General features: G+C 42.5%; 1 protein-coding gene and 1 long non-coding RNA gene across 5 annotated transcripts in view; one reads left to right on the top strand and one right to left on the bottom strand.

Annotated features, from left to right (window-relative positions):
* pde3a (phosphodiesterase 3A, cGMP-inhibited) overlaps window positions 1-16,027 on the top strand; it is a 483,158-nt gene that overhangs the window by 253,280 nt on the left and 213,851 nt on the right. For all 3 annotated transcript variants that reach the window (XR_010977629.1, XM_068058930.1, XM_068058931.1), the window contains exon 2: window positions 1,012-1,062. Coding sequence is in view for 2 of the 3 variants with exons in the window: in XM_068058930.1 (XP_067915031.1) it covers window positions 1,012-1,062 (51 nt within the window). In the remaining variant the exon portion in view is untranslated. The remainder of the gene's footprint in view (window positions 1-1,011; window positions 1,063-16,027) is intronic.
* Window positions 1,612-16,027, bottom strand: part of LOC137384678 (uncharacterized) — a 33,046-nt gene continuing 18,630 nt past the window's right edge. For both annotated transcript variants that reach the window (XR_010977631.1, XR_010977630.1), the window contains 2 exons: window positions 2,610-2,672; window positions 1,612-1,789 (listed from right to left, as the gene is read on the bottom strand). This is a non-coding gene — a long non-coding RNA (uncharacterized lncRNA). The remainder of the gene's footprint in view (window positions 1,790-2,609; window positions 2,673-16,027) is intronic.

Below are 16,027 nucleotides of genomic sequence, written 5' to 3'. Positions count from 1 at the left end.
TACCATTGACCAGAAACTGAACTGGACTAGCCATATAAATACCGTGGCTACAAAAGCAGGTCAGAGGCTAGGAATCCTGCGACGAGTAACTCACCTTCTGACTCCCCAAAACCTGTCCAGCATCTACAAGGCACAAGTCAGGAGTGTGATGGAATACTCTCCACTTGCCTGGATGGGTGCAGCTCCAACAACACTCAAGAAGCTTGACACCATCCAAAACAAAGCAGCCCACTTGATTGGCACACCATCCACAAACATTCACTCCTTCCACCACTGACACACAGTGGCAGCAGTGTGTACCATCTACAAGATGCACTGCAGCAACGCACCAAAGCTCCTTAGACAGCACCTTCCAAACCCGCGACCTCTACCACCTCGAAGGACAAGAGCAGCAGATGCATGGGAACACCACCAGGTGCAGGTTCCCGTCCAAGTCACACACCATCCTGACTTGGAACTATATCGCCGTTCCTTCACTGTCGCTGGGTCAAAATCCTGGAACTCCCTTCCTAACAACACTGTGGGCGTACCTACCTCACATGAACTGCAGCGGTTCAAAAAGGCAGCTCACCACCACCTTGTGAAGGGCAATTAGGGATGGGCAATAAATGCTGGCATAGCCAGTGACGTCCACGTCCCATGAATGAATTAAAAAAAAAGATCTACCATTTTCTAGTTCCCATGTAATAAATCTGCCTTCCATTTTACAGTTCCCACATAACGAGCTATTGTAGCATTCCTCTGTCTACTGTTCTAATGCAGTTGTGAACCTGTTTGTTTCAAATGAGTTAACATTTCCAGTAAAATAGTGCATTGAGGAATGTCACACAAATGTCCATCATCACATTAGCATACTACCATCATGACAAAAATGCATTCAAGCAGAAATGCGTTCACATTTTTATTGTCCCAATCTAAATTTGTTACCACTGTGACTGGTACTCTAAAGTAATTGTGTGTATGATAGTGTTCTTTTCTTTCTGCTAAGCATTGGTTTTGTTGTTCTTTCAGATTCTGTCACACTCCGAATGGGATCATAAACGTGGCTACAGAGGATCACAGGTCAGTGCCCATAGCAATCTATGCACCAACAGGGGAAATATCACAACATACTTTCAGTTCAGTCCGGTGGAACGAATAATTCAGAAATAAATTTACATTTGAGGACAAATTTTTATTTCCTAGTTGTGGCAGCTCTTCCTGTTGCTATGTATCTTTTTTGTTCGTCTGGTTCCCCGACTGACCCCATCATGATGTAGCATTAAAAGCAAGAAATGTTGGAAATACTCAGCAGGTCTGGCAGCATCTGTGGAGAGAGAAGCGAGTTAACGTTTCAGGTTTGTGACCCTTCTTCAGTTCTCTTTTGTTATCTCTTGCCCCACGCCCCGATTTACTTGCTTATAACCTTTTACATTTCTAATATTTGCCAGTTCTGAAGAAGGGTCACTGACCTGAAACGTTAACTCTGCTTTTCTCTCCACAGATGCTGCTAGACCTGCTGGGTATTTCCAGCATTTCTTGTTTTTATTTCAGATTTCCAGCATCTGCAGTATTTTGCTTTTATTATTATGATGGAGCAACACTACAAATGATGGATTGTAATAAGTGCTTCTTTAATGCAATCAATAATAGACATGAACTAAATTATTGCTTTATATATAAGCTGTAATATCTGAAGGGTTTTTTGGTTTCCAGACTGAATGGAGCAACAAGCTGTCTTCAGTTATCATTTTCTTACCCCTTTCTCATTCAGTCATCTGATGTGTTGGGAAAAGATGGAACGATTGATCTGAATTATGAGGAGAGAAATAGTCGCCATTAGACTTCAAGGTGGCTTTTGTTCAAACTGTCACATTTGACTCTGTTCCAGAGCCATAGCAGTTAAATTACAAGTGATTTTCTAGTGTTGGTGGCATTACTAATTATCTAAAGCATTTTTATGTGGAATATTGCTCCAGTATTAAAGCTCTTCAATAATAGCCAGAATGAGTGTTCTATGACTTTCCACCACTCATTTCATGCGGATTAAAAGCCAGGCAAGCACAGAACTTGAACTTAGCAACTCAGTCATTGAATATGCTTGTTACAATTGTGTTATCTGGGGTTGTGATCATCGTTCAGGAATTTTGTGGTTGAATTCAGTTTATTTTGTGCCCAGTACATTGCCCCGTCTAGCATGTCACTCTGGATTTAATGAATTGCTGTTCCATGTGAATTGGAGCTTCTTAAGAAGCTTTGTCTTAATACCTCAGCTATGGGAAATGTTTCATCTTACAACGGTGTAATCAAGACTTGAGTGTACACTAGTTCAGTATTCTGTGCCTTTCATTTCAGTAGGAATTATTCTGGTTAGTGCTCTAATCACTTATGTACAGATGGTATAGGTATACAAAAGCTCGACTCCCAAATCAAGTTGTTTCTCCCCTCTCTTACTCCCCACTGCCCCCCCAAAAGAACTGTTAAAACCCCAGCAAACATAAATTTAATTGTAACTACATGTGGGTAGCCACATAAGCTCTTAACAAAAGAAAAACAATTTTCCTTCTGCCACTTCATTGGAACAAAAAGTACACCTACTCAGATGGTCTGTTACCGAGATGAAATCTTACCAGAAAACAAAAGCAAGCAATACAGTTCTGACCTATCCGTCCTCAAATCCATGAGTTCCACACCTAGAAGGACAAGGGCAGTAGGCACATGAGAACACCATCACCTTCAGTATTCCCTCCAAGTCACACATCACCCTGACTTGGACCTATATCTCTGTTCCTTCATTGTCTGTGAGTCAACATCCTGGACCTTCTCAAGGGCAATGAGGGATGTGCAATAAATGCTGGCCTTGCAAGTGATGCCCACATCCAGTGAATGAATATTTTAAAAGTTTGGTTAGGAGGTGCCAGATACATCATTACATTTAAAATTAGACATATAATCCTTACTGCTATCCATGTTGTTGGAGATGCAACACTTTTTAAAAAATATTTTCAAATAATGGGGCCTAGTTTAACCTGTGCCCATAAGTCCATGTAGTAACTGAATCCTGAATCCAGGTTTCTGCAGGTGGACCTATGGTGTCACCTTATAATTTACTCATGTAAAGCTGGTTATGGCACTCTGCAAAATGCTGTTGACTGGTTTGTTTGTAACATCTATGACTTGGAGTTGACTGGTCATTCTTCCTGGTATTATGGCTAACTATTAGCAGTAAGTCAGTGACAAAAGAGCCCCTTCACTGCTAATGATAAAGGGCCACTGAAAGCCTTCACAGTTGGATGAAAACATTTACAGAGCAAAACACCCATCCTTCAGTTCTGTCCGTTTCTTATCCTCTTCTCGGGAATAAGTGTGCACGTCAGGTAGAATTTCAATAATCATTCAGTATTATCATCTGTCAGGGCTGCCAGCATTATTGTACATCACTTTTTATCATTGCTTGTTTGAATGGAAGGCTTCCCATTCAATCATCAAGGTGTTGCTAATCACCACACTCTCAGGCAGTGCATTCCAGACCTTAACCACTCGCTGCATGAAAAAGTTTTTCTTCATGTCACTTTGCTTCTCTTACCAAATACTTTAAATCTGTGCCCTCTCGTTCTCAATCCTTTCATGATTGGGAAGAGTTTTTGTCTACTCTGTCCAGATCCCTCATGATTTTGAATACCTCTATCAAATCACCTCTCAGCCTTCTCTTCTCCAAGGAAAACAGTCCTCATCCCTGGAACCATTCTCGTGAATCTTTTCTGTACCCTTTCCAATGCACTCATGTCATTCCTAAAGTGCGGCACCAGAACTGGACGCAATACTCCAGCTGAGGATGAACTAGTGTCTTATACAGGTTCAGCATAACTTCCTTGCTCTTGTACTCTCTGCCCCTATTAATAAAACCCAGGATACTGTATGCTTTATTAACTGCTCTCTCAACCTATCCTGCCACCTTCAATGACTTATGCACATATACACCCAGGTCCCTCTATTCCTGCATTCCCTTTAGAATTGTACCCTTTATTTTCTATTGTCTCTCCATGTTCTTCCTACCAAAATGAAGCACTTCACATTTCTCTGCACTGAACCTCATCTGCCACCTGTCTGCCCATTACACCAACTTGTCTATGTTCTTTTGGAGTTCTACACTATCCCCCTCACAGTTTACAATGCTTCCTTGTTTTGTATCATTTGCAGACATTGAAATTGTGCCCTGTACACCAAGGTCTGGGGCATTAATATATATCAGGGAAAGCAATGGTCCCAACACTGACCCCTGGGGAACCCAACTACAAGCCTTCCTCCAGCTGAAAAACATCCATCAATCACTACTCTTTGTATCTTGTCATTCAGCCAATTTCGCATCCATGTTGCTGCCACCCCTTTTATTCCATGAGCTATAAATTTGCTCACAAGTCTGTTGTGTGGCACTGTATCAAATGCCTTTTGAAAGTCCATCAACCCTCTCTGTTACCTCCTCAAAAAAACTCCAGCAATTTAGTTAAACATGATCTTCCCTTAAGAAATTCACGCTGGCTTTCCTTAATTAACTCACATTTGTCGACATGACTATTAATTTTGCCCTGAATTATTTTTTTCTAGAAGTTTCCCCACCACCAAAGTTAAATTGACTGGCCTGTAGTTGCTGACTTATCTTTGCACCCATTTTTGAACAAGGGTGTAATGTTTGCAATTCTCCAGTCCTCTGGCATCTCCCCGGAGTTGAAGGAAGACTGAAAAATGATGGCCAGTGCCTCTGCAATTTCCAACCTCACTTCCCTCAGATGCATCTCATCCGGTTCTGGTGCTTTATCCACTTTAAGTACAGACAGCCTATCTAATACTTCCTGTTTATCAATTTTAAACCCAGTATCTCAGTATCCTGGCCAGCATTTATCCCTCAGCCAACACTCCCAATGGATGATCTGACCATTTATTTCAATGCTGTTTGTGGAACTTGCTGAGACAAATTCGTATCCGACATTACAACTGTGACTACACTTCAATATTATTTAATTGGCTATAAAGTGCTTTTGGACATTATGAGGTGATGAAATGTGCTATATAATCAAGTTACGTCTTTCCTTCCTATTAGGAATATTTTTCTTCCATTTGGTTTGGCATGGTTTTATCTTTATAGCTTCATGCATCGTACTGTTACCATTTTCTTGTGTTTGGTGTCTCACGAGGGAGGGAGGGGGAGGAAAAAGAAAGCATTTCTGCTTTCCACCATGAAACAGGATATTTCCACATGGATGTTCTGTGTTGAGTTTTTGCAGCTGCTGAGCACAGAATCTAAGATAACACTGATGAAGCGATGCCAATAAGGTTTAGTTTAGTTTAGAGATACAGCACTGAAACAGGCCCTTCGGCCCACCAAGTCTGTGCCAACCATCAACCACCCATTTATACTAATCCTACACTAATCCCATATTCCTACCACATCCCCACCTGTCCCTATATTTTCCCTACCACCTACCTATACTAGGGGCAATTTATAATGGCCAATTTACCTACCAACCTGCAAGTCTTTGGCATGTGGGAGGAAATCGGAACACCCGGAGGAAACCCACGCAGACACAGGGAGAACTTGCAAACTCCACACAGGCAGTACCCAGAATTGAACCCGGGTCCCTGGAGCTGTGAGGCTGCGGTGCTAACCACTGCGCCACTGTGTGTTAGACCGAGGCCCAGTCTGCCTCTACAGGTGGCTTCAAAAGACCTTTCAGCACTATGCAAAGAGGAGCAGCGAGTTTTTTTGGTCTCCTGGCCAACACAACCTTCTTAATCACCACCATCACCTAAAAACAGATGATCTGGTCATTCATCTCAGTGTTTGTTAAGGTCTTGCAGTGTGCAAAAGTAACTGCTGCATTTGTCTGATTTGACTTCAAAAATAATTGATATAGCCATTTACGGCATAGAAGAAGGCCATTCAGCCCATTGAGTCCATGCCGGCTCTCTGCGGAGCAATCCAGTCAGTCCCACTCCTCCGCTCAATCCCCGTAGCCCTGCAAGTTTATTTCCTTCAAATGCCAATCCAGTTTCCTTTTGAAATCATTGATTGTCTCGACTTCCACCACCCTCATGGGCAGTGAGTTCCAGATCATTACCACTGACTGTAAAAAAAAAAGTTTTTCCTCATATTCTCCCTGCATCTCTTGCCCAAAACCTTCAATCTGTGTCCCCTAGTCCTTGTGTCCTTGTACTATGAGTTAATGGGAACAGTTTTTTCCTGTCTAACTTATCTAAGCCTGTCATAGTCTTGTACACTTCTATGAAATCTCCCCTCAATCTCCTTTGTTCCAGGGAGAACAACCCCAGCTGTTCCAACCTAACCTTGTAACTAAAATCCCTCATCCCTGGAACCGTTCTGGTAAATCTTCTTTGCACCCTCTCAAGGACCTGCACATCCAGAACTGGTGACCAGAAGTGGATGCAATACTCTAGTTGGCGCAAAACCAAAGCTTTATAAAGGTTCAGCATAACTTCCCTGCTTTTGTGCTCTATGCCTCCACTTTCGAAGCCCACGATTCCATATGCTAACCACTCTCTCAGTATGTGCTGCCACCTTCAAGGATCGATGCACATGCACCCCCAGGTCCCTCTGTTCCTGCACACTCTTTAGAACTATGCCATTAAGTCTATATTGCCTCACCCTGTCCCTTCTGCCAAAATGCATCACCTCACACTTGTCTGTATTAAATTCCATCTGCCACTTGTCTGCCCATTTTGCTAGATTATGTCCCATTGCAGTCAGTTCATATCATCCTCACTCTTTGCCACTCCTCCAAGTTTGGTCTCATGGGCATATTTTGAAACTCTACTCTGTATTCCAAGGTCCAAGTCATTTTTATATATAGCGAGCAAAACAGTAATCCCAGCACTGACCCTCGGGGAGCTCCGCTGTGTACCACCCTCCAGTCTGAAAAACAACCATTTACCATGACTCGCTGTTTTCTGTCCTTAAGCCAATTGTTTCTCCAATTGGACACTGACCCTCCTATTCCATGAGCCTCAATTTTGTTAACCAGCCTTTTATACTTTGTCAAACAGCCACTGCATTTCCTTCATCCACCTTCTCAGTTGCTTCAAAAAATTCAATTAGATTAGTCAAGCAAGATCTGCCTTTAACAAATCCATGCCGGCTATCCTTAATTAACTCAAATTCTCCAAGTGCTTGTCGGTTTTTTTCCCCCCTTATTACGACCAGGTGAGAAAGGGGTCTAGGGGTTCCCTCTCAGCCTTTGCCTGGTTTGACTGTAACAGGGTATAATTTTAAAACACCTTGTTTTTAGCTCCCCCCTCAGTAAATCCTTGTTCATTGCGCTCCAATTGTAAGGCAAAGAAATCAACCAGACAAGTTTTCTTAGATTTAAACAAAGGTTTATTAACCTTAAAACTCTAATATGGTTAGAATGACTATGAATACATGATGCGACCAAGCTAGCATGCATACGCGATAAACACACATGCAGATAGAGACAGAAATGTAGAAAGACTAAAGGGGAATGTTTGAGGCAATAGCTGGTATGTATTTATGGTCCTTTGAGTTCAATGTAGAGTCTTTGATTGCCGCTTTGTCTTGCTGTTTCGTTGGGGCCCAGTGCATGCTTTAAAACTTGTTTCGATGTAGGACTCTTTTCTCTCTTGAGATTTAAGTGACTTTAGTGGATCCAGAAATCCATGTGAAAGAGAGAAAGAGAGAGCTAGCCAGGAGAGAGGCTGTCTTCTTCCAAGTTCAGTTGCAATCTGACCCAAACTGTCCTGTGAACAGTTCAAACAAAACCTGGGCCAGCAGGTAAGTCAAGTGACTAGTTTTAACAAACTCCTGTGTTTGTGGATTCTCCATCTTAGCAGACACCCTGAAATGCTGGCTTTCTGACATAATCAATGTCTGGTGATCAGGGAGGCGTTCTGTTGTCTTCAGGCACTGTCTCTTAGTATGCAAATGTTTTCCAGCCACTGCTGATTCTCTTTGAATGAGTCATCTCTTCCTTCCAGCAATAGTTTAAATTAATGTTCATATGATGAAATTAATATGCCTCATTCTTGGCAGGTGGGGTCTTCATGACACCTTGATTATTGTTTCTAAAACCTTTCCCACCACTGATGTTATACTGGCCTGTAGTTTCTTGAACTGTACTTACACCTTTTCTTGAATAAGATTGTCACATTTGCCACTGTCCAATCCTTTGACACCTCCCCATACCTAGGGAAGTTTGGAAGATTATGTCAAGCCCTTATGCTATCTACACCCCCACTTCTTTTAGCGACCTGTGATGCAAGCTATCAGGACCAGGTGACATATCTACCCTAAGCATAGACAGCCTTTCCAGTACCTCCTCCCTCTCAGTTTTTACCCCATCCATTGCTTCTACTCCCTCCATTACTACTGATAGTTTGTCAGATTCCTGTACCTTAGTAAACACTCATTAAGTATTTCAGCCTTGCCCTGTGCCTCGAAGCATATATTACCCTCTTTGTCTCTAATAGACCCCATTCCACCTCTTACTACCCGCTTACTGTTTACATGCCTGTAGAAGATTTCTGGCTTCCCTTTTATGTCGACTGCCATTCTATTCTCATATTCTCTTTCTGCCAGTCTTATTTTCCTCTTCACCTCCCCTCTCAACTTATTGTATTTGGCCTGGTTCTGATCTGAAGAATTCACTTGACCTGCATCATACACTCTCTTATTTTTGTTTCAGCATGATCTCTATCTCCCTCGTCATCCAAGGAGCCCTGTTTTTGGTTCCCCTACCTTTCACCCTTGTTGGAATGTACCTAGCCTGTACCTGAAGCATTTCTTCCTTAGAGATAACACATTATTCCATTACAATTTTTCCTGTCAATCTTATGTTCCATTTTATCCTGGCTAGAACCCTTCTCATTGCATTGAAATTAGCCATCTTCTGATCTAGCCGTTGTACCTTATACTATTCCTTGCTTTTCTGCATTACAAGCCGAAACCTTATGATACGATGATCACTCTTACCTGAGTGCTCCCCCACAGATGCTTGGTCGACTTGGCTCACCTCATTTCCCAGCACCAGATCCATCAATGCCTCCTTTCTAATTAGGCGGAGAACATACTGATCAAGGAAGTTCTCCTAAGCACAATCCAGAAATTAACCCCGTCCTTTTCCTATTACTCTAAAATTATCCCAATCAATATTTCAGCAATTATAGTCTCCCAATATCACCACTCTGTAGTTTTTTCACATCTCTATTGTTTCCCTGATTTCCCTGCAGATTTGCTCCTCTCTCTCAGTATTTGGAGGTCTATAGAACACCCCTCTTAACGTGATCAAACCCTTTTTGCATCTCAAATTTAACCAAATAGATGCTGTCCTTGCTCCCTCAAGGACAGCCCCACTTTCCAACACTACAATGTCTTCCCTAACCAGTACTGTCACCCCACCTCCCTTTTCTCTATTTGTAACTTTTTATTTTATTTATTTAGAGATACAGCACTGAAACAGGCCCTTCGGCCCACCGGGTCTGCGCCGACCAACAACCACCCATTTATACTAATCCTACATTAATCCCATATTCTCTACCACATCCCCACCATTCTCCTACCACCTACCGACACTAGGGGCAATTTACAATGGCCAATTTACTGTCAACCTGCAAGTCTTTTGGAGGTGGGAGGAAACTGGAGCACCCGGCGGAAACCCACGCAGTCACAGGGAGAACTTGTAAACTCCACACAGGCAGTACCCAGAACTGAACCCGGGTCGCTGGTGCTAACCACTGCGGTGCTAACCACTGCGCCACTGTGCCGCTTATCCTTGTATAGCCCTTCTCCGTCTGCTCTGATCTAATATGGAACTACTACCTTCTCTAGTACTGTCCAACATTCTCACATTATTCACCTTATTCCTATTTTCTAGTTCTGCATGCTGGTGCCCATCCTCCTGCCAATTTAATTTAAACTGTCCACAGCCACACTAGTGAACCTCCCTCAGAGGACATTGATCTCAGTCCTGTTGAGGTGCAACCTGTCCCTTTTAACTAGGTGCCTTATGCCCAGAACCAATGCCCTAAGAATCTGAAGTCCTCCCTCCTGCCCCATACTTCAAGCCATGGATTGATCCTCCCGATCTTCCTATTTCTACTCTAGCATGTGGCATGGGAGTAATCCAGAGATTGCTTCCATCGAATTCCTACTCTTGAACTTTTTCCCTAGCTCCTGAATCTGACCGTACGACCTCAATACGTGCCCTTGCTATGTCGTTGGTACTAATGTCTACCACAACTTCTGGCTCACTGACTTTCCCCAACAGAATATCCTGCATCCTCTCCGTGATGTCCTTTACAATGGCACCAGGGAGGCAACGCACCATGCAGACTCATGATGACAATTACAGAAATGCCTGTCTGTCCCCCTGACTATGGAATCTCCTATAACAACTGCATTTCTACACTTTGCTGTTCCCTCCTCTACAGCCCATTGATGCCATGGTCTGGACTGCACTCCTTCAGGGTATTATCACTCTTAGCAGTCCATGAAATGCTTTGAGATGTCCTGAATATGCTATATAAGTGCAAGTTTCTCTTCATTTTGTATTTAGTACAATAAAAATAAGGATGTTATGCTTCAGTTATACAAGGCATTGGTGAGACCACATCTCGAATACTGTGTGTAGTTTTGGTCTCCTTATTTAAGGAAGGATGTGAATGGTTTAGAGGAGGTTTATTAGATTAATACCTGGAATGAGCGGGTTGCCTTATGAAGAAAGGTTGGACAGACTCGACTTGTTTTCACTGGAGTTTAGAAGAGTGAGGGGAGACTTGATTGAAGTATATAAGATTCTGAACGGTCTGGACAAGGTGGATGTGGAAAGGATGTTTCCTCTTGTGGGTGAGTCCAGAACTAGGAGGCACTGTTTTAAAATTAGGAGTCGCCCTTTCATGACAGAGACGAGGAGAAAACTTTTCTCTCAGAGGGTTGTGCGACTTTGGAATTCTCTGCCTCAGAAGGTGGTGGAGGCGGGGTCATTGAATATTTTTAAGGCGGAGGTAGATAGATTCTTGATAGGCCAGGGAATCAAAGATTATCGGGGTTAGATGGGAGTGTGGAATTCGAGACAGAAACAGATCAGCCATGATCTTATTAAATGGCAGACGAGGCTTGACGGGCTGAATGGCCTACTTCTGCTTAATTTGTATGGTCATATGGTATTTCTCTGTCTCCTTACTCTCACAGGAGTCAGCTGGCTGTAGTTAAAACAAATAATTTTATTCATCTACAGAGTTGGTTTAATCAAGGCCAACCCAACCAAGACAAGATACAATATTGGATAAATAAAGTCTTCCATTGGCATTTGGTGCTGAGTTTTTAGTGAGGGTTGTGAATATAGGACATTTGAATGCCAGTGGTGTTGCTGAAGTTGTCAGTTCCTAAGTACTAATTTGGATTGGGTTGTCTACCTGGACAGTGGCCTCAAAGGGAATTGTGTTTTCAGTCAGTTTTGAGGAAAGAAATTCAGCCACCAATCTCTGCAGAGTCAGTTACTGTATTGCCTCAAAAATATTGGCTGGTCAGAAAATAAAGGCCACAGATTTACATGTGATGTCCACATTTACGATGTACTCTAGTGCTGACTATGCCAGGGTACACGGAGCCAATGGGCCAGAACTAGAACTGCATAGAGCCAGAGGATCATGTCTGTGTTCCTTTCATATCTTTGGGGTAGCAGGTTTTGGGCCCATTTGTACCCTTCTGCAGTCTGGTGTGCCTCACTGGCTCAGTGTTCTGGCCTCCAAACATACACAGGATCCCATTGGGGTTGAGGAAGTGGGAACTCCCTCTGGTAACTCTGCACACAGCCCCATTCTTTCCCCATCAGGGGCCTTGTTTGAGAGAGTCAGAGGCTCCAACTCAAAACAAGGCAATTAGAAAATCCTGTTTAAGGCTGGAGTATCTGAGTCCCAACACAGTAAACTTGCTGCCAAGTACTCATCAACTATTACCACTAGAAGTAAACTTTTATATCTTTTCCTGACTTTTATTTTCATTCCATACAGATGGTAAAGAATAGCATCAAGTAGTACTCTACAGAAATCCTACTTCATCATAACAATGCTAAAAGCTCCTTTCAAATAGCACAAAATCAAAATTACTTGGAACTGAGGGCTGTTAACATGGTTAGCAAAAAAGGCTTCTGAATATTTGAGGACTGTTGAAGCTTACCATGGCCTTTGGGGGGTAATTTGTACCATTATAGGCCTTGCTTTCATTATATGTTAATGGGGCACCTGGTTTGGATTTGCACCATTTCTCAAGTACAATATTTGCAATAATTTAAAAACTATCTTTTGCAAATAGGGTTTGCAAAATTCTTAATAAAGCAGTGATATAATAATGATGATATGAATTACATTTGATAAAGTTCTCCCAGGTAGTGCTCCCGAGTGTGAAGCCTTGCATTATAGGAGGATAACTGGGCACTGAGATCAGCTTACCTGATTCACGGCCCTCCTGAATTTTCTGGCCAATAAAATGGATACTGGGAAAATTGGGAAAACTGCCAATCAGGTGTGCGAGCCTCATGTCAGCAAGTCTCCACATTGGGAATGCTAACCCATAAAATTTACTCCATTGTTTCCCATTCTACCTTCAGTCAGTATAAATTTTGCTCTTAGTTTATAAGCCAGGCTATCAAAGTCAATTTATATGGTGGGTCTGATCCACTATTCTGGTGTTTGGCATGGGCCATATTCAGCATAAGTTACGTGGACACACTGGGGTAGAAATTGGCTTGTTATTTTTCCCTTTTTTGGGTGTAAAATGTTCAATATTTATCAGTTTCTGGGCATGAGTTCTTGCACCTAGTCTGCACCACTGCCAATTGGTACTCACTGTTTTTAGATGTACCTGGATTGAATGACATTCTCCATCTGCAAGAGATGGTTGGAATTTAGCCTTCGAACTTTGGTGAGGTTCGATCATCCGCTGCATTGCAAGGGTACAGCAGTTTGTTTTTTGGCTACATAGCCTGGGCAGGATTTTGGTGACAGAGACTTGCCCAGCATCTGCATCTCCCTCTTGACTTTTATAGACTGAATTCAGAGGAAAGGCAGGAGCTTTCCTCAGTTGCAGGGGGTTAAGACAGCATCTGTGACAGAGCATAAGCCCTGATTTTGTGCTCAAGCCCTGTAATGGGATTTGAAACCAGAACCTTGCAATTCAGAGGTGAGAGTACTACGCACTGAGCCACAGCTGATACTGGTATCCTTAGAGGCTGCTTTAAATTGACATTGGATCAATTTAAATATGCTAATAAAGGTCCTGTACCTGTTTCAGAACTCTTCTGCAAAATGTATGAACAACTAGGTGGAGCATGTGGCGTGCAAGCTCTAACTAATTTTTCCAGTTCTACAGTCGCCTTAACATTGGTTTTGGGGATTGACGTCACAAAGCAGGATAAGGGGCTGCTGCTATGGAGTGAAATTTAAAGCTCCAGCTCTCCTGGGCTGTGAGAAGCATTGTCTGGGATATTCATGTCCCATGTCAGAGCACATGGCAGCACTAAGCACAAGGCACCGCAGGCTGGATTAAACTGCACTGTTAGCTGGACGTTTGGCACACCTGGTCTAAGCAGATCTGAACTCTGCAGCATAAAATGTGTTCGATGATCTGGCTGGAATCCTAATTGTACTGGCTCTGCCCTTTTAAATTGACAAACTTTTAACACCAAACAAGAAAATAGGGTTAAATAAAGATGGTGTGGGCAGCTTGGGCTGCGAGAACTTCTGTCAAAGCCTGGGACATCACTCCAAATTGTCGCTTGGTGGCGAAGAGCTGGAGATCTTGTCGACACCTGGCAGATAACCCTGTTGTGTTTTTGCAGTTGGAAACACTGAGAAACATCAGCAAAGGCAGTAACAATAGTTCAGTGATCACAGGAACAAAGCACATGAATGGCATGTGATTCACAAAGCAGCTCTGGCAATGATGTAGGAGCACAGTAAGATAGGTTCTGGCTCAGTTACTTCCACCATCTGTGGGGCGTGATCTAGACCAGTGCCAACATCGTCATAGTTGTTTCGGGACGTCTTGCAATAAATACTGTATAACCTCTTTAAATTGAGAAAGCAAGGGAAGTTGATGTATGCACAGTAAAGGGAATGGAAAAATCTGATTGGCTTCATTTGAGACACATTTATCTGACTGCTGGAGTGACACAGTTGTTGTTATCTATTGACTAAATTCATTTGAGCATGCATGTGGAAAGAAATCAAGAAGTATTTGTACCATTGTTCTCTAGGTCTGCTGCCTGTGGCTGAGGTGGGGAGGGACAGGGGGATAGAGCATTGTGTATGAGATCTGGCGAGGAATATAAATGAGAGAGTGACCATTCACACTCCCAGAAAGTACATTCCAGATGAATCCAGCACATTTTGTACTTTTGAATCTGACACCACAAGGCAAAGAAAGGTTTCCACTGAAAAATGAGTTGTAAAAAGGGCTATTCATGGAAATGCACTTGTGCACCATTGCTTCAAGACCCATTGGTCCCCCCCAGATTTCACACTTTACAGAGTAGCCATCAACCAAGGTTATAATTGTGGCATGAACAAGTGTTTAGCTTGGACTTGGGAAATCCTGAAATTCCTGGCAGTAACTTGACCATTTTGGGGCCTACTGTCCCTGGCCTTTCACAAAGAAAGGAGAGAAAAGAACTTTCTTCCCTTATGTCGATGAAATGCTCATGAAACCGTGGGAGTGCAAGGCTCTCAAATAATTTATGAGAACAGGATTTTTATCACTGAAATGAAAAGTAACAGCCAATTAAAAACACATGTGCAAAAATGATCCTTTATTGCTTCTCAAGCAGTTAGTGAGCCACTTAACAGCTATAAATGTCAAAATTCAATAGTCCAGCAGCAGAGTGTCGTTGTTGGAGAACATTTCTGAACATTTGCTGATTTCCCCATGAGGCCCTGCTACCACATTCCTGGAGCAACACAGACATAAATTTGGTGGGGCAGACACTCACCTGTTCACTCTATAATGCAAAACAGCAAGAAATGTGGCAAGACGTGCTGGGGCCAACACTGCCCCTCACCTGGGAAGCCCTGCCAGATTAAAGAGAACCAAGTACAGTGTGGGCATTATTGTGAAGTAGCAGCACAGGTAGAAAGGAAATGAATAAAGTAACTTCAGGACATTGCAAAACGCTTTAAAGCTTTTGAAGTGTGGTCATTGTTGTACTGTAGAAAATGCAGCAGCCAATTTTCACACAGAGAGATCTCACAGACAACAATGAAATAAATGACCAGATCATCTGACTTTAGATGTTCATGGAGGTCAGGACCCTGGGGAGAACTCTCTTGCTCTTTTTCAAATAGTGCTATGGAATCTTTTCCATCTGCCTGAGAGGGCCTCAGTTTAACATCTCATTCAAAAGGCAGCACTTCTAACAGTGTAGCATACCCTCAGTACTGCGTTGGAGTACTGGCATAGAGTATGTGCTCAAGTTCCTGATTTGGGATTTGAACCCACAACCTTGAGACTTGGAGTGAGTGCATTAATGCTGACACCTGAAATAAGGCATTGAAAGTGCAATTCTCAGACCTAGACAGAATAGATTCTATCTGGATGGTGAGAGAGAGAATGGTCTGCAAATAGGACTTTCCAATAGGCCAGATCACTGTGCCTCAATTCCCATTGCTCTTATTTCATTAGCAAGCACAAAAATGTCAGACTGCTTTAAAACTGAACATTTAGTTAGTATTAGAGCATGGAACGTCTTACTAGAAACAGCAGTGGAAGCAGATACCATAATAAAAGCTTTTAAAAGGAAAGTGTATAAATGTTTGAAAAACAGAAACAAATGAATAGCCATTTCTGAGAGATGATGGGGGCACAATGAGCAAAATGGCCTCATTCTGAGCTATAAAATTCTATGATTTTAAATGGTGTAGATTTATTTTTAGTGCCTCCTTGCATAGGGAGCTTTCCGGAATAGAAGCAGAGCCATTCCATAGAACAGCGTGGATTCCACCCATCAATATGGGAGCATAGTTTATT

This window comes from Heterodontus francisci, chromosome 27, assembly GCF_036365525.1.
Source record: "Heterodontus francisci isolate sHetFra1 chromosome 27, sHetFra1.hap1, whole genome shotgun sequence".
In the NCBI taxonomy this organism is placed as follows: domain Eukaryota; kingdom Metazoa; phylum Chordata; class Chondrichthyes; order Heterodontiformes; family Heterodontidae; genus Heterodontus; species Heterodontus francisci.
Note: the sequence above shows the minus strand (reverse complement) of the source record. Positions and strands in the feature narration are given on the sequence as shown.